The following is a 13,615-nucleotide window of genomic DNA, read 5'->3' on the forward strand; positions in this document are numbered from 1 at the left end:
CACAGTTTAAAAGACAGTTACCACTGAGACTAAACGTATGTAAAATTTTGAACTTAAGGAAAGTTACAAGAAAATATCTAAATAAATGTTTTGTGGCATTTAGAAAGTAGAAATAAATTGTGTAACTCCAAACTAAAACAAGAAATGTTTACTGTGATTCAACTTCAGACAATGAGAAAAGATTAGGTTTGTCTTTTTATTCAGTGTATGTAAATATCTGGTTTCAACTGTAATGAACGTGAGAGGTAAAGGTCATCTTATTACACAGTTTCTATAGATGTATGCTTTTAGCTGTAATGTATTTATCAGTGCTTTGCCAGTTGTTGTGATGTTTGTGTAGGTCTCAGGACTATTTCAGCAACAAATAACTTTTGTTCATAGCAGACCTTAGATTAATGTGATCGGTTCAGGTCTGATTAAACTATCAGACCTTAATCCCTCCTTCTACATCCACAGCTTTTGCTTCATTTTTGAAGTCAACATGAGCCCAGTTGAATTCAGCTGTATATTTGGACCAAACTTGTGCAGAGTTAGCTGGCTCTTAGTGCCATAATGGTAAATGTTGCAATGAGGATTTTCTTCTTTCTCCGATGTGCTTTGAACCACTCTGTCATTAGTTTCTGGTGTGAGAATCTGCCCACGTGGCTAAATATGACAATGGAAATGTACAACACTTGAAAAAATTCTTGCACTCTAAACAGTTCATTTTAATGTGAATACGGCACACACACACAATGTGATGGCGATTTATGTTCTATACGTCGTGTTGAACAGACAAAAGTCGTCGGTTGATGTCGCTGGCAGTCATCCTTAAAGGACACACTGGACTAGTTTGTCCAGGTCTCTGCGTATGTTTTATAATGATTAGAAAGTTAAAACAGTCAAAGTTTTTTAGAGAGTAATGGGTGATGAACTGAGGTCCACCAGCCGTGTTTCCATTACAGATGTGCGCAAAACTTCCAGTTGTTGTCCACATGACTCATTAGAAGTCATTTACATAGTTTTTAAAATCATAGGTTGCATCTTAGTTTCTCCTTTTCTAAAATGTGTGCAACGTTGTTGTTCAGTGTTCCAACTGTCAGGTTGTCTTTGGAAGTAAGAGCATATTCTCAATAGTTTCCCTGGTTGAATAAAAAGAATGAATGTTTCCCTCCAAAATCAGCCAAAGTCCATCAAACCTAACCAGGTCAGAAGTCAACTGCCTACTTCTCACCCACCTTTCTTTTTTACCAGCAAAGCTTAGGCCAGCAATCATAGCAATGATTGTGGTTTATTTAGTAAACTGAATCATTGATCTGTACATGTAGACTTTATTCAGGTAGTCATAAAAACAGCATTGGTAAAATGGAGAAAAGGTTACAGAAACTGACTCTTAAAAAGTAGAAGGGGGAAAAAAAACTCTTTTCTGTAAGAGTTTCTGGACACATCCTTCATCTTTTATGAATATGAACAAAAATACAGCATAAGTTTGCTTTTGCTCGTATTTTAATACACAAGTTGCTTTTTTTAAAATCACAATCTTGTCTTTCTCCTAAATTTTTACCCTCTGTAAAGATGTCCTTTTACAAAAATAGCTCCATATGTGAACTTTTAAATCTTGGAAATGTTTCTTTTTAACCCGAGAACAGTAGTTTATTTCATTATATTTTAGAAATCCATCTTCTTCAGGATGTAGAGCTGTCGCAGGACTTTTCTTGAATGCCATGTGTGTTGTATATGTATATGTCTGTGGGGGGGTTCAGGAAGTGAGGAGCGGTGCTGGTCGAGTGGGCCTTACCAATCACTCCTCCAGGTTTCACTCTGCGTTGTAAAGGAGAACGACTGTAGAATTCAACTGAGTTTAGTGGAATAATGGCACCAGAGTCATCCTCATTAGTCAAACAGTCCCAGATGCCGGGAGCCAGAAAGCGTTCGTTTTGGGGGGGGACTCCCTTTCTTCACGTGACTCGTCTCGCATTCGCTTTAAGCCCTTCGTTATCTTTCCAGATGAAACATGTGATGTGGCAGCATGCCGTCCTCTTTGTCATCTTCAGACACTTCCTGTCGTTTCTTCCATCTTGATCTGGGATAGATGTTCATGTCAGGCTGCAGTTTTTCCTAAGGTTTTACCATTGATCAGTGTTTTCCAATCATGGGATTCCATCCTCACACCGTGGTATAAATGTAAACAAAAACTATTACAAAGAGGTTGAGGAAAGTGCCAACGATGCCCAGCATGGCCAAGATGGACTCCTCCTGCTCCTCCTTGGCCTCCAGCGCCTGCACATCGTCCAGCGTGATGACGGTGGTGCCCATGGTCCTGTAGCTCACCTGACCTGGGAGAAGAGAAATTTATGGAGGCCATGTTAGACACAGAGCAATAGCACTGCTTAGTTTGAAACAGAAAGAGGCTGAATTTATATTCTGAATCCTGGTGTTTCTGATCTGGAGCAACTGGAATTTAATGTCAGCACAGACTCTGGGATGAAAGCTTTAAAGCGGTGACTTCTGGGTTGGGCCACATAATGAGAAAGTTCATGGTTGACCCAGAGTAACGAGAAAAATTCCCCAAATAACCAAGCAAACCTACTCTCATAAAGCGTTAAAAAGAGGATAAGGGTTATATCACGACTTCGAGTATTAAAAGTTGACTGAAGTCAGATGGGTGAGAGAAAGGGATGCATCTAACAGGTTCAAGCTAACAAACTGGGCACGGTTCAAGAAATGACAGATGTGGAACTGATTCTGAGAGAAGAGTGTTTCACCAAGAAAATAAAGAACAATTAGAGACAACGGTAGGAGAAATTGTAAAGACGAATACCAGAAAGGACGAGATGGAAGGGTGAATTGAGAAGACAGGATCCAGACCATGAAATAAGTCATCACTTATGATGACTAAAGCTACACACTAAGCTGGGGGACGAATGGCTGGATCTGGAGAGTTGCTCTGGATGCAAGAATACATAAATTTATATGGGATGACAGAGGCATCAGAGAAGGAATCAACAACGGTGATCTCATTTGTGGAAAATTCACTCCATGAAGCTCCTGAGGTAAATGATGCTATGACCAACCTTTAGATTGAAAGCTTTAATGCACTGGAAGTGTTAAAATAACAGCAACGCTCTCCCAGTGGGGTTCCCCCATGCTGAATTAGAAGCCTGCGCAGCTGGCTGTTACTGATTAACATCCTCCAGTTGATCAAAGATGGCTGTTCTCAACAAATCTAGAAACTTTCTGTTGCACAGAGTAAATTCCTTCCACTCTGGTGACAGTTCCACAACACTGTCATTTTTTTGCATGAACAAAAGAACTGCTCAGGATTAGTTTTCTTTGTTCTATTTATTGTCTCCTTACCATTTTGGCACAACTTTACTGCTGTCCTTGAAAATCAATTCAGATAATTGGGAAACGGCTTACCTTAAGGCGTTTCATGTACAAAGCATCGTCCAGCATGCTGTTTGGGACCTCAAAGAAGAAATGAGTGTGTGAAGCTGCTCCAGGCAGCGACAGAGGGGTAAACAGGGAGAGACTGGGTGTGTGTTGTCACCGCCTCGGTGACGGAGGAGAGAAGGCAGAAACAGATCCACGACAAATTCCCATGTTCCTCAGCACCAGCTGCAAAACCCCTTTACCCCCCACCTTCCTCTCTGCTCCCTCACTCGTCTCTGTGGAGTTCTAGAGACTCTGGCAGCAGGGGTCTTACCTACTCCATCTCAGCCCCTTACACACTCTGCTCATCGTTCTTTGTCTGCTCAGTCTTCTGAGTTCGGCTTCCTCGCTCTGCCTAAACTCTGCTAAAGAAACCCACTGCCTTCTTCCACAGGGTCTCCATAAACCTGCACATACTCAGCTTTATGCTGCTGCTGTTGCTGCCGTCATTTCTGGGGGTGTCGTTGGAATGTGAAGCCCCCGTGCCAGCGCTTTGCATCATGTCTGTCGGGTGAGCTGGTGGCGTGTTGCTGGCAGCCAGCACGGGAGAACAGGCAGGTCCACGGATTGAGTCTGCTGAGGAATATTCCAGAGGAGAGAGGAAAATCCAAGATCCAGCTGTCTGCAGACAGCGAGCGCAGCCTGAGTCTCTTGTCTCAGTAGATGTGCAGGAAAGAATCACCAGAGACTGCCGCCTTCCACTTGGTCTCCAGCAGTTAGGCACCGGGGACGACGGCACATTGGATAACCAAGCAGAGTGGAGGGAAGAGAAGGAGGACGGTCCTGGTGGCTGTGGAGAGGAATGGAAAGGAGCATGAGGACGAGAAGGAAGGAGGGAGGGGAGGGAAAAAGATGGGCTCAGGCTTGCAGTCGTCTCCTCCTCTCCCATTGCTAGGGGGATGACACGTACACACACGTACACACATGCTCATCACGCTATCTTTGTGGGGACTTTCCATTGACTTCCATTCATTTCTGCATCTTTTAAAAACCTAATCCTAACCAAAATTCAATTCATATCTTAGTCATAAACCTAACCCCTAAACCAAAATCAGGATTCCCCCTGTTGGGGAAAAGGCTTCGGTCCAAACATCGTAATATGTGTCAGGAAACTTGTTCCCACAATGCATGTGTGCACGCGCACACACACACACACACACACACACACACACACACACACACACACACACACACACACACACACACACGCACACACACACACACACACACACACACACACCACACACACACACACACACACACACACAGCTTCCACCAAAACAATAGACATCTGCAAAAAGGCTAAATGAAGTGAATCTGGCCCCCTGCCTAGCGTTCCTTTCAGGATTCCATCAAGCCCGCCATCAGCTTTTATCAGTGCGGTAGACCTGGAGAATGGAGAGATGGGAGGAGGGAAGGGGGGATGAATGTGGAGGATGATGAAGACGACCATGGTGAAAACAAGTGGTGATCTGGACTCGTTCAGTTGGATCCTGACGTCTGGGGGATTCTTGAGATGCCTCACTTTGATTACTGTAACAGTTTCTCTGCACTTATAAAAATTGTTTATTAAAATGAAAAAAAAAAAGCTTAAGACAAAATATATGAGATACACTGATTTTCATCACACAAGCTTTCTAAAGCAGTTATTCACTGCTGTTATATTTCAACCTTCATATAACTTGAGTTTTTCTTATTTCTTCTCAGCTTGTGTGTATTTTGCATATTGTTTTTAATGCAACAGCAAATCGTTTTAGGAACTTGACCTGGAAAAAACAAATTGGTTAAATATTTTTGAATATTTCTGATAATAGCAAAGAGCTTCAGGCTGCTTAAGCTCCTTTCGCATGCTCCTGCCTTGATGCACACTCTTTCCAGTGTCCGCTGAGGCAGAGTGTGTTGGCGGAGACATGTCACAGCCTGACTCTCATCTGTTTCTGTGCCCTGCAAGGGTCACAAAGACCTGACACTGTCCAGCCGGGAGCTTGAGTCACAATATAAGCCACCCACTCAGTGCAGTGCGACCTGCACGCTCACTGCCTTCCTTCCTTTAAGATATCAGGACACACACAGCGTGCCGCTCCCCACACTCACTCCAGTTGGTAAAGAGGATTTGGTTTGTTGTTTTTGACTCTCACGGTGAAAATGTTTCTCTGTGTGATCTGGAGTATGTTGGCACCAACCCTGTTTTCTCACTGGGTGGGTTAGCACTAAGACATGAAGAAAGCACAGTAGTGGCTGCGACAGGGATCTGAACTTCCATCAGTAACAGGAGTTCAAAGTTCATTAACAGGATAAGTCAAAGTTCTTATCATATTTTTTATAAAAACTACAAGTGAAAAAAAACTGTCCATCCCCAGCGTACAGCCATATGTAAGACTTGGTGCTGTATGGTCGTGAAACTGTCCCTTTAGACCTTCGACAATGGCTCTTAATAAATCCGGCTAAAACTGACACAGAACCAACTTCTCTTTTAAATGTAGATATAAGAAATGGAAGTTTTCGTTGTTCATTTTTAATGGAATAATGACATTTCATTTCTTTAACAAATGGCACCATAAATAATTTTAGATGTTTTCCTTCTCATTAGGTTGGAGACGACATGCTTTTGTTTTCAGAAGAGAATGAATCCAATTTCCTTTGCAAAAATCTAGTTTTTTTTTTTTTTTTTTTTTTTAAGTCGAAGGCTGATTCAGCCTGAAGTGACCTAATTTCATTTTTTTTTTTTTGACATAATGTGACCTGTATCTGATCTTTTCACCACAGTCTGAACAGCACAGTTGAGATTTTTTTCGAATGCGACCCGGGCCATTCGGATACACGATACAGATCCGATCTTTTCAAATGTGACCTAACGTCTAGGCCACACTAATATATGAAATGAAATGTTTGATCCCTGTTCTCCTGCCTTCCCCTGCCTTGGTAACCATTTCATCCATGTTTTTTGGTCTTTTTTTCTGCAGTTCTGGATATGGCTCGCCATGTTCCCCTGTACAGAGCACTGCTGGAGCTGCTAAGGGCCATTTCCACCTACACAGCCCTGGTTCCACTCCTGCTTCCTCTGTCTGGGGATCCTGGCCAAGAGGAGGAGGAGGAAGATGAAGAGCATTCTGAGGGACAGACTTCTGTAGGCATGCTGCTGGCCAAAATGAAGACATGTGTGGACACATATACCAATCGCCTCAGGTAAGATATGATCATTTTTATCACTTTGTTTCAATTGAAATGTCATTTCATGCTCAGCAAACACACAGTTGCACACTTTGTTTGTGGAACAGAATTGTGCTCAAAGATTTGGCTTCCATTTGGAGAATCCGGGCACAGGTCTTGACAGCAGCTAAAATGGGTTGTGCCTTCATTCCAGTGGCCCCAGAACAACATTGTTTGTTGTAAATCGATGAATCCATAAAGAAGACCCACAGTGAGACCAACTTGAGCGTGTTTTTTGTGTTACAGGTCAAAGAAGGATAAAAGCAAAGGTGTGGCGAAACCAGATGGGTCGGACCCAGAACCTGAGGGTCTGACCCTGCTGGTGCCCGACATCCAGAGAACAGCTGAGATAGTCCATGCAGCTACTACCAGCCTACGACAAGCCAATCACGGTGTGTTTACACATAAACACACTTTTCAGTTTTTTCTAAAGCTTGACTTTTCACACATAAAACATGTTTTTGCATGCAAAATCTTCTGTACTCCTTTTCAGAGCTAAATGTCTCTGGATTTATGTTTCAACATTTCTCCCTGCGATGGTCTGACTTTGTCTTGCCTATGAAATGCAACAACTCACCAAAGAAGTGACTTGACTTTTGACTTCTGTTTGCACCCTAAGGCTGAAATCTATCATTAGCCCCAAGAAAGTCAGTGTAATAATCTCCTTGTGTAGCTAAAATGCAGTAATAAGGACGGAAAAAGACTCTTCAACCTCGTCGTTCGTCAGACTCATCAATAAAATGTCCAGTACATAAAGAAAATATTACTTGATAGTTATGCATTTTTGGAAGACTGGAATATCAATGACTAAACAACATCTGCAAAGCTTTAAAAAAAAAGGCAATATTAATAATAAAAAAAAAATTATCAATGCTAAGCACAAGTAAAAGCCTGGTGACATGCCAGGGAAACCCTGATGAGTGTCCAATAAATGATGATGCTTTTATCCCAATTCAGAATATCCAGGAAATTCTCAAATTTAGCCTCTCTATTGAAATAAATTCATATTGGATGATGGTTTGCATGTGAGAAATGTTTGATATTTATGTTGCATTGTATTTAATATTTCTCATTCTCATTGTTTTTTTTAAGAGAGGAAACTAGTTGAGTCGTCAAAGAAGGTGTCGAGTCGGCCCAAACCACTGTCAGTTCTTCGCTCCTTGGAAGAGAAATACGTTGCTGCCATGAAGAAGCTCCAGTTTGGTGAGTTCAGATCTTTGCCTCTGTGGTTCGGTTTTACAACATACTTCTTTCTACTTTATACCTGATATGGTGCAAGGGATGGGCAGTGTAGCTAAAAACTCCCAATTTCTTTATGCCAGATCCAATTTTAATCTAATTTTTGGCTCACTGTTTTCTAAAGAAGAAATTACAACTGGCAGAAAAGCTTTTAAAAAGTGGCTTTTATTTAAGTTGTACGACAGAGTAATGGAGCCAGGTTACAAGAACTTTTGTTTAGTCATGAGAATATTGTCATAATATCACAAGGATAAAGATGCTATATAACCAGAGGAACATTTTCAAATTAGAAAATTGTAGTTTTTGTGACGGGACACAAACATCTATCAAGATCTGACTTGTCCACCGGAGTCCATGTGGTTTTCTTCGAAATACTCGGATGTTGCTCAATCGCTTCAAGGGCCTTGAAGCTGTTGACTATAATTTGTCAAATCTCCTTATCTCTAAAAAAAAAAGAAAAAAAAGTCCTCATTTTTCTCAAAATAACATTTTCAGAAATTTAATGAAATTAAAGCCAGTGCGATGCAGAACTTTCTAACCTCTGTTTTCACACCATCAACCCCACACAGACACGTTTGAAATGGTTTCAGAAGACGAGGAAGGGAAGCTGATGTTTAAGGTCAACTACCACTACATGTCTCAGGTTAAAAACGCCAGTGATACCAACAGTGCGGCCAGATCGCGGCGTCTTGCCCAGGAGGCCGTCACCCTGTCCACATCTCTCCCTCTGTCATCCTCGTCCAGTGTCTTTGTCCGCTGTGATGAGGAGAGGCTCGATATCATGAAGGTAATGTGAAAGGATGAACTTCTCATTAAACTGCCTGTGCGGAGTAGACTGTGTCTGTGGGAGGAGTCGGCTGTGTCTGTGATTCTGTAATCTAAGATGCTCAGCTAGAGAAGCTGTCCGGGAACCGGAAGTTTATTTCCCTTCCAGTTCCCCTTACCCTCCTATCCTTGGAGACAACAGTGAACTCCATGTAAAAGTTGATGGGGAGAGAGGGAGAGAAGGCTGGTGAATGCGACAGGAATGTCCTGATCAGGAGTGTCTGACCCCCGTACTTTGAATTATTTAAAATTAGATGTTGGCTGATACTGAGTCCCAGCTCAGTGCAAAATTATATGTAACATTTTGGCCATTGCTTTTCTGTCAGATACTTTATTTCTGTCTCAACTTGTTCAGGGACTTTATTAGGTCTTAGCTGAATGATGTTTTCGCTGCTCTAAGGTCAGCCCCCTGTGTTACGTTGTCTCTGTCCATTTTTCCAGGACACGCACATGGAAACAGGCTGTTCTTGTTTCAAAATGCTCTGCACCTTTCACAGCTACAGGTATCAGGAGCTACATTTTGTCTGGGACTCCTGATACCTGGTTAGTATTAATAAAATAAAAAATAAAAAAAAACAGTTGCTGACACAATATGGTATAACATTCCAGTCCCATTCCTGGGGTTAGTGACATTCCTTGTGTCCAGGGAGACTAAATAAGTGCTGTACAATCAGCCTATAGTATTGCGTCATGTGTCCGTCTCCACACTGGTCCCCAAGCAGCCGCTGCTGCTGTCCATCACTGTCCTGGCAGCTCAGTCACTGAAAAAATGCTGCTGCATCAAATTTATTGAGGTGGGAAGGATTTCTTATCTGTTGTCAGGTCTTGTGGTGCTTTGGAACAAGCAACATTTTGACATTCTCCTTTAGTACAGCAATTGGATATCATCTTCCATGATGATTCATTGTTTATCATCTATGTAAACTTTCCTTGTGATGAGCTGATACTGCAGTGTGAACAGAAAGAGTAGATTATTTTTGTTCCTTGGAAGTTTTTATGTTGCAATTCTTTTCTACAAGTAATTTTAAAAAAAGTTTATTAGCAGATTTTAATGAAAAACATTTTACTTCACAGCTTTATAGAAGCGTCTTTGTTTTGCAGGTGGATTGTGTAAATAATGTCATGTTTGCGTCGGCTCTCTGTGTCCCGTGTTTCCAGGTTCTCATCACTGGCCCAGGCGACACCCCATATGCCAATGGTTGCTTTGAGTTCGACGTCTATTTTCCCCAGGACTATCCAAACTCCCCTCCCCTGGTCAACCTGGAGACCACCGGCGGACACAGCGTGCGCTTCAATCCAAACCTCTACAATGATGGAAAAGTACATCTGCCTTTTGTTTTTCTTCCAGTGTAAAAAGAAAAAGTTAATTTCCAAAAATCTATTGAATTCTGAAACTTTATGTTCATCCTTTCTCCTTTTTGTTTGTGTTTAGCTGAATCTTTGGGGAAGTTTCATTTCTTGTTATGAAGATGATTACAGTGCAAAAGGAAGACGTTGCATTTCTAAAGATGTCACCAAGTCTTATTGATTTTAGAAACTAAAAGATGAAATCATTTGTAAACGTGTTCTGCCTCGTCGCCGTGGATTGCTTCATTTGTGAAAAAGGTCCAAACTCTGAAGTTCTGCACGAGTTCCTCCTCCTCATGAATTTGTCCTTGACAGCCACTTTAAGGAATTACTGGGACTTTAAACGTCAGTGGTAGAGATTCATATTAGTGATAGATGAATAGTGTAACTGTAGAAGAATTCTAATCACTTTGATGCACAGGGATAAATAATTGTCCAACAAATTGTAGTTTTAACCATGACCTTTGTCAAAGAAGGCTTAGCCTGAACCATCAGAATAGCTGAACAGCTAGCTAAACCAGACAGATTCACTTAGAGATGGATTGATCAAAGGAGATCAGGTTTCTTCACCAAGTTTTCTTTCATTGGCTCCTTACATCTGACTTCTTTTTAGACTCATCGCTGTTATTGAAAGAAGATAACTGAGTTGTATTCCCTCAGTAACAACTTCCATCCCAAAGAGAGGTGTAACCACCATGGACCAGCCATTCAGTGTGTTTATGTGACCGGACCTTGTTTTATTCCTTCATTCTGTTGTTTGGTGTGATGTTGCAAGAATCTGAGTAGAAGCAACACGCCACATTATTCTAATGAAGAGAGCAAACCTGTCTTCTCAGAGCGTCCTCAGCCCAGGCTTATTCCTCAGTCTTCCACTTCCATGGCAGCTTTTAGGACTTTGTGCTGAGACTGATCCCTGAATGCTTTCTGTGCAGGTGTGTTTAAGTATCCTCAACACATGGCATGGGAGACCAGAGGAGAAGTGGAACCCCCAGACCTCAAGCTTTTTACAGGTAACCAGGACTGCTGTAAGCGGATGTTTTAGTAATTGAGTAATCTATCGATTATTCTTACGAGTAATCGGATAAAAAAAAAAAGATTAAACATTGGTAAATCTAGCATAACAGTGTTACTATCAGATATCAAAATCAGTCCAATTTTTCATATTTGAGCATCCCTTACAATAACTTTTCTGTAGTTTAGAGAATTAACTTGAAACAATAGCATTTCACTTTCTAAGTTAACCTGAAAAAAAGTTATATAAAAATCTGAAATTATATTCAATTTAATAATAAAACAGACAGGCTCTATAAAAAATGTCTATACTCCAGCTTTTAGTTTATGTATTCATTTATAGTCAATTTAATAAATGAACTCTCACTTTGCCCAGAAATGTTTGGCTTTTCGGTCCATGTTAGCAACGAGATTTGACAACTTCGTTAGTCACACACAGAAACTCATCTACCAGCTATGTACCGTCACGATGCGCTCCGCCACCCGTTTGTTGAGACCAGGATGATATGAAATTAATTTTCCGATTTGACGGAAAAGCCACACATCTATAGCACAGCCGCCCGCTGTGTTCAGTCTATCCGCTCACCTGTATAAATACACCTGGAGCGCTCTTCACCACCACCAGGAAGCACCTCCCGGAGGACAAAAGCTGCCGTACTCCAGGCATCCCGCCAGTCATTTTAAGGATGCTTATTGGTTCCCTGAAAAATGATAGAAACCCGAACAATGTCATCAATCACTAAAATCCTTTCAGACCGAACTTGAAAACTAGACTGTTGCTCGTCATCCAAAGTCATCTTTTTCATTTAATTTATTTATGTAGCTCCAATTCACAACGTGTCATCTCAAGGCAGTTTATAAAAAAGTTGGCTAAAAATTGAAAAGCTGTGAAATAGCCCTTTATTACACTGGTAAAGAGGACAGCAGCTTCAGTGTTGTTGTTTTCATGATTTATGGAACAGACATAAAAAAGTGAGCTACATAAGTGGTTTGTTGTGAAATGCTCAGACTGTTAATAACACTGTTGTAAAAAATTTTGACATTCAAGCCACAACAGGCTGCGTGTTTCTTTATTAAATGAAGATGAATTATGAATGGTACAGCAGCTCATTTATAGCTATAAGGAACTACTGGACACTAGTTAGCCACTCTGGACCAGTTTGACACACAGCCACACTGTTATTTGGCCCTGTTCTGCACATAATCACATTCTTTCTCCAGTACAAGTATTGATTGTTGTCCAGGGGAGCTGGAGCATTTGAAAATGGATGTCTTTCTTTCTTCTTTACAATCCACCCCCCTTTGCAGAGATGGGGAGTACATAGAGATGTCTCCTTTGATTATTATTCTAGTTAGCATTCTATAGATCAATAATGGAAATCAGGAGGGTGGTGAACTGGAGACAAGGGGCAGAGGGCGGGGCTGGTAATCATCCATATTTGCTTCAAGATGGGGCGGACCGCTTTGTGATGAATGCTAGGGGCTGAAATCTGTTGCTGTCGTCTTAAGGCCAGCAGGCAGGCCATCAAGTTCCCCGCCAACATTTTTGGCTCTGAACCAATAGAGTGATGACGAAGGACATCTTCAGTCTCTGTGGGACAGGCCAGGTCATTTATTGGCTGTTAATGAAAAAGCTTTAAAGAATCCAGTGCTAAAATGTGGCCAAATTGTTCCCAGCCTTTGTCAGACTGTTCTACGCTGGTCCGACTCTGCCAAGATCATTTCATGGGTTTCACAGTTTAAAGATGGCAGACTAATTCACTTCTAGCCAGAATAAAGTTTAAGTTATTGAAATGTTCCTCTGGAAGCCCAGTCAGTTGCCTCTCTGTAGCAAGAAGTTGTTGGTAAATTTTCCCTCTGGTCTGAGTAACGCGTTCCATGGGATTTGTGATAACCCTGCCTCCTTTGTTTCTAAATCTGCCGCAGGTGCTAGTGTCTGTGCAGTCCCTCATCCTAGTGGCTGAGCCCTACTTTAACGAGCCGGGGTATGAGCGTTCCCGCGGGACCCCCAGTGGCACCCAGAGCTCTCGAGAATATGACGGCAACATCCGGCAGGCCACGGTCAAGTGGGCCATGCTGGAACAGATCCGCAACCCGTCGCCGTGCTTCAAGGAGGTAAGCCTCGTACTTTCACAAACACGGTAACGTCTTTGAGTAGCCAGTTGGGTCTGAGGCTAAACAGTTCTCTCCTGCTCATTGCAAAGGACAGCTGAATCCTGTTCTGCTGTTCGAGCACATATGTTAAAGGAATGTTATTGTGCGTCATCCAAGATTTCTTATGGTCTGTAGCAGGTTGTTCTGAGTAACAGACTGGACAGACATCGGCCAACATCTTGTGGCTCTTCACTGCTTCGCATGATATCATTACATGATGCTTGTTCCTCAGTCCCAGTCTCACCCTTACAGCTTTTGGTCAGTAGAGCTCTGCGACGACGTCTCCAGGTGCTCAGGGTCGGGTAGCGGAAGAATCTTAAGGTTGATTTTGTTTTTCTGCTTTTACGTTCTGAAAGTAATTTAGAGATCTCGGGGAAAGTTGAGACATTATTTTAAAAAAATGAAAACTAAATCTCTT

At 41.8% G+C, this 13,615-nt stretch overlaps 1 protein-coding gene and 1 long non-coding RNA gene across 4 annotated transcripts in view; one reads left to right on the forward strand and one right to left on the reverse strand.

Moving 5' to 3' along the window:
* The window catches only part of birc6 (baculoviral IAP repeat containing 6), a 66,382-nt gene that overhangs the window by 46,921 nt on the left and 5,846 nt on the right, over window positions 1-13,615 (forward strand). For all 3 annotated transcript variants that reach the window (XM_055029219.1, XM_055029220.1, XM_055029221.1), the window contains exons 65-71: window positions 6,375-6,597; window positions 6,868-7,013; window positions 7,714-7,824; window positions 8,430-8,647; window positions 9,844-10,005; window positions 10,965-11,042; window positions 12,970-13,158. In XM_055029219.1, coding sequence (XP_054885194.1) covers window positions 6,375-6,597; window positions 6,868-7,013; window positions 7,714-7,824; window positions 8,430-8,647; window positions 9,844-10,005; window positions 10,965-11,042; window positions 12,970-13,158 — 1,127 coding nt within the window. The remainder of the gene's footprint in view (window positions 1-6,374; window positions 6,598-6,867; window positions 7,014-7,713; window positions 7,825-8,429; window positions 8,648-9,843; window positions 10,006-10,964; window positions 11,043-12,969; window positions 13,159-13,615) is intronic.
* LOC129359564 (uncharacterized) lies at window positions 1,295-4,192 on the reverse strand. Its single transcript, XR_008605924.1, has 2 exons — window positions 3,400-4,192; window positions 1,295-2,315 (listed from the first exon to the last, which is right to left on the reverse strand). It is a non-coding gene; the product is annotated as an uncharacterized LOC129359564 (long non-coding RNA).

Source organism: Poeciliopsis prolifica, unplaced genomic scaffold (assembly GCF_027474105.1).
Source record: "Poeciliopsis prolifica strain line A6 unplaced genomic scaffold, Auburn_PproV2 SCAFFOLD005, whole genome shotgun sequence".
In the NCBI taxonomy this organism is placed as follows: domain Eukaryota; kingdom Metazoa; phylum Chordata; class Actinopteri; order Cyprinodontiformes; family Poeciliidae; genus Poeciliopsis; species Poeciliopsis prolifica.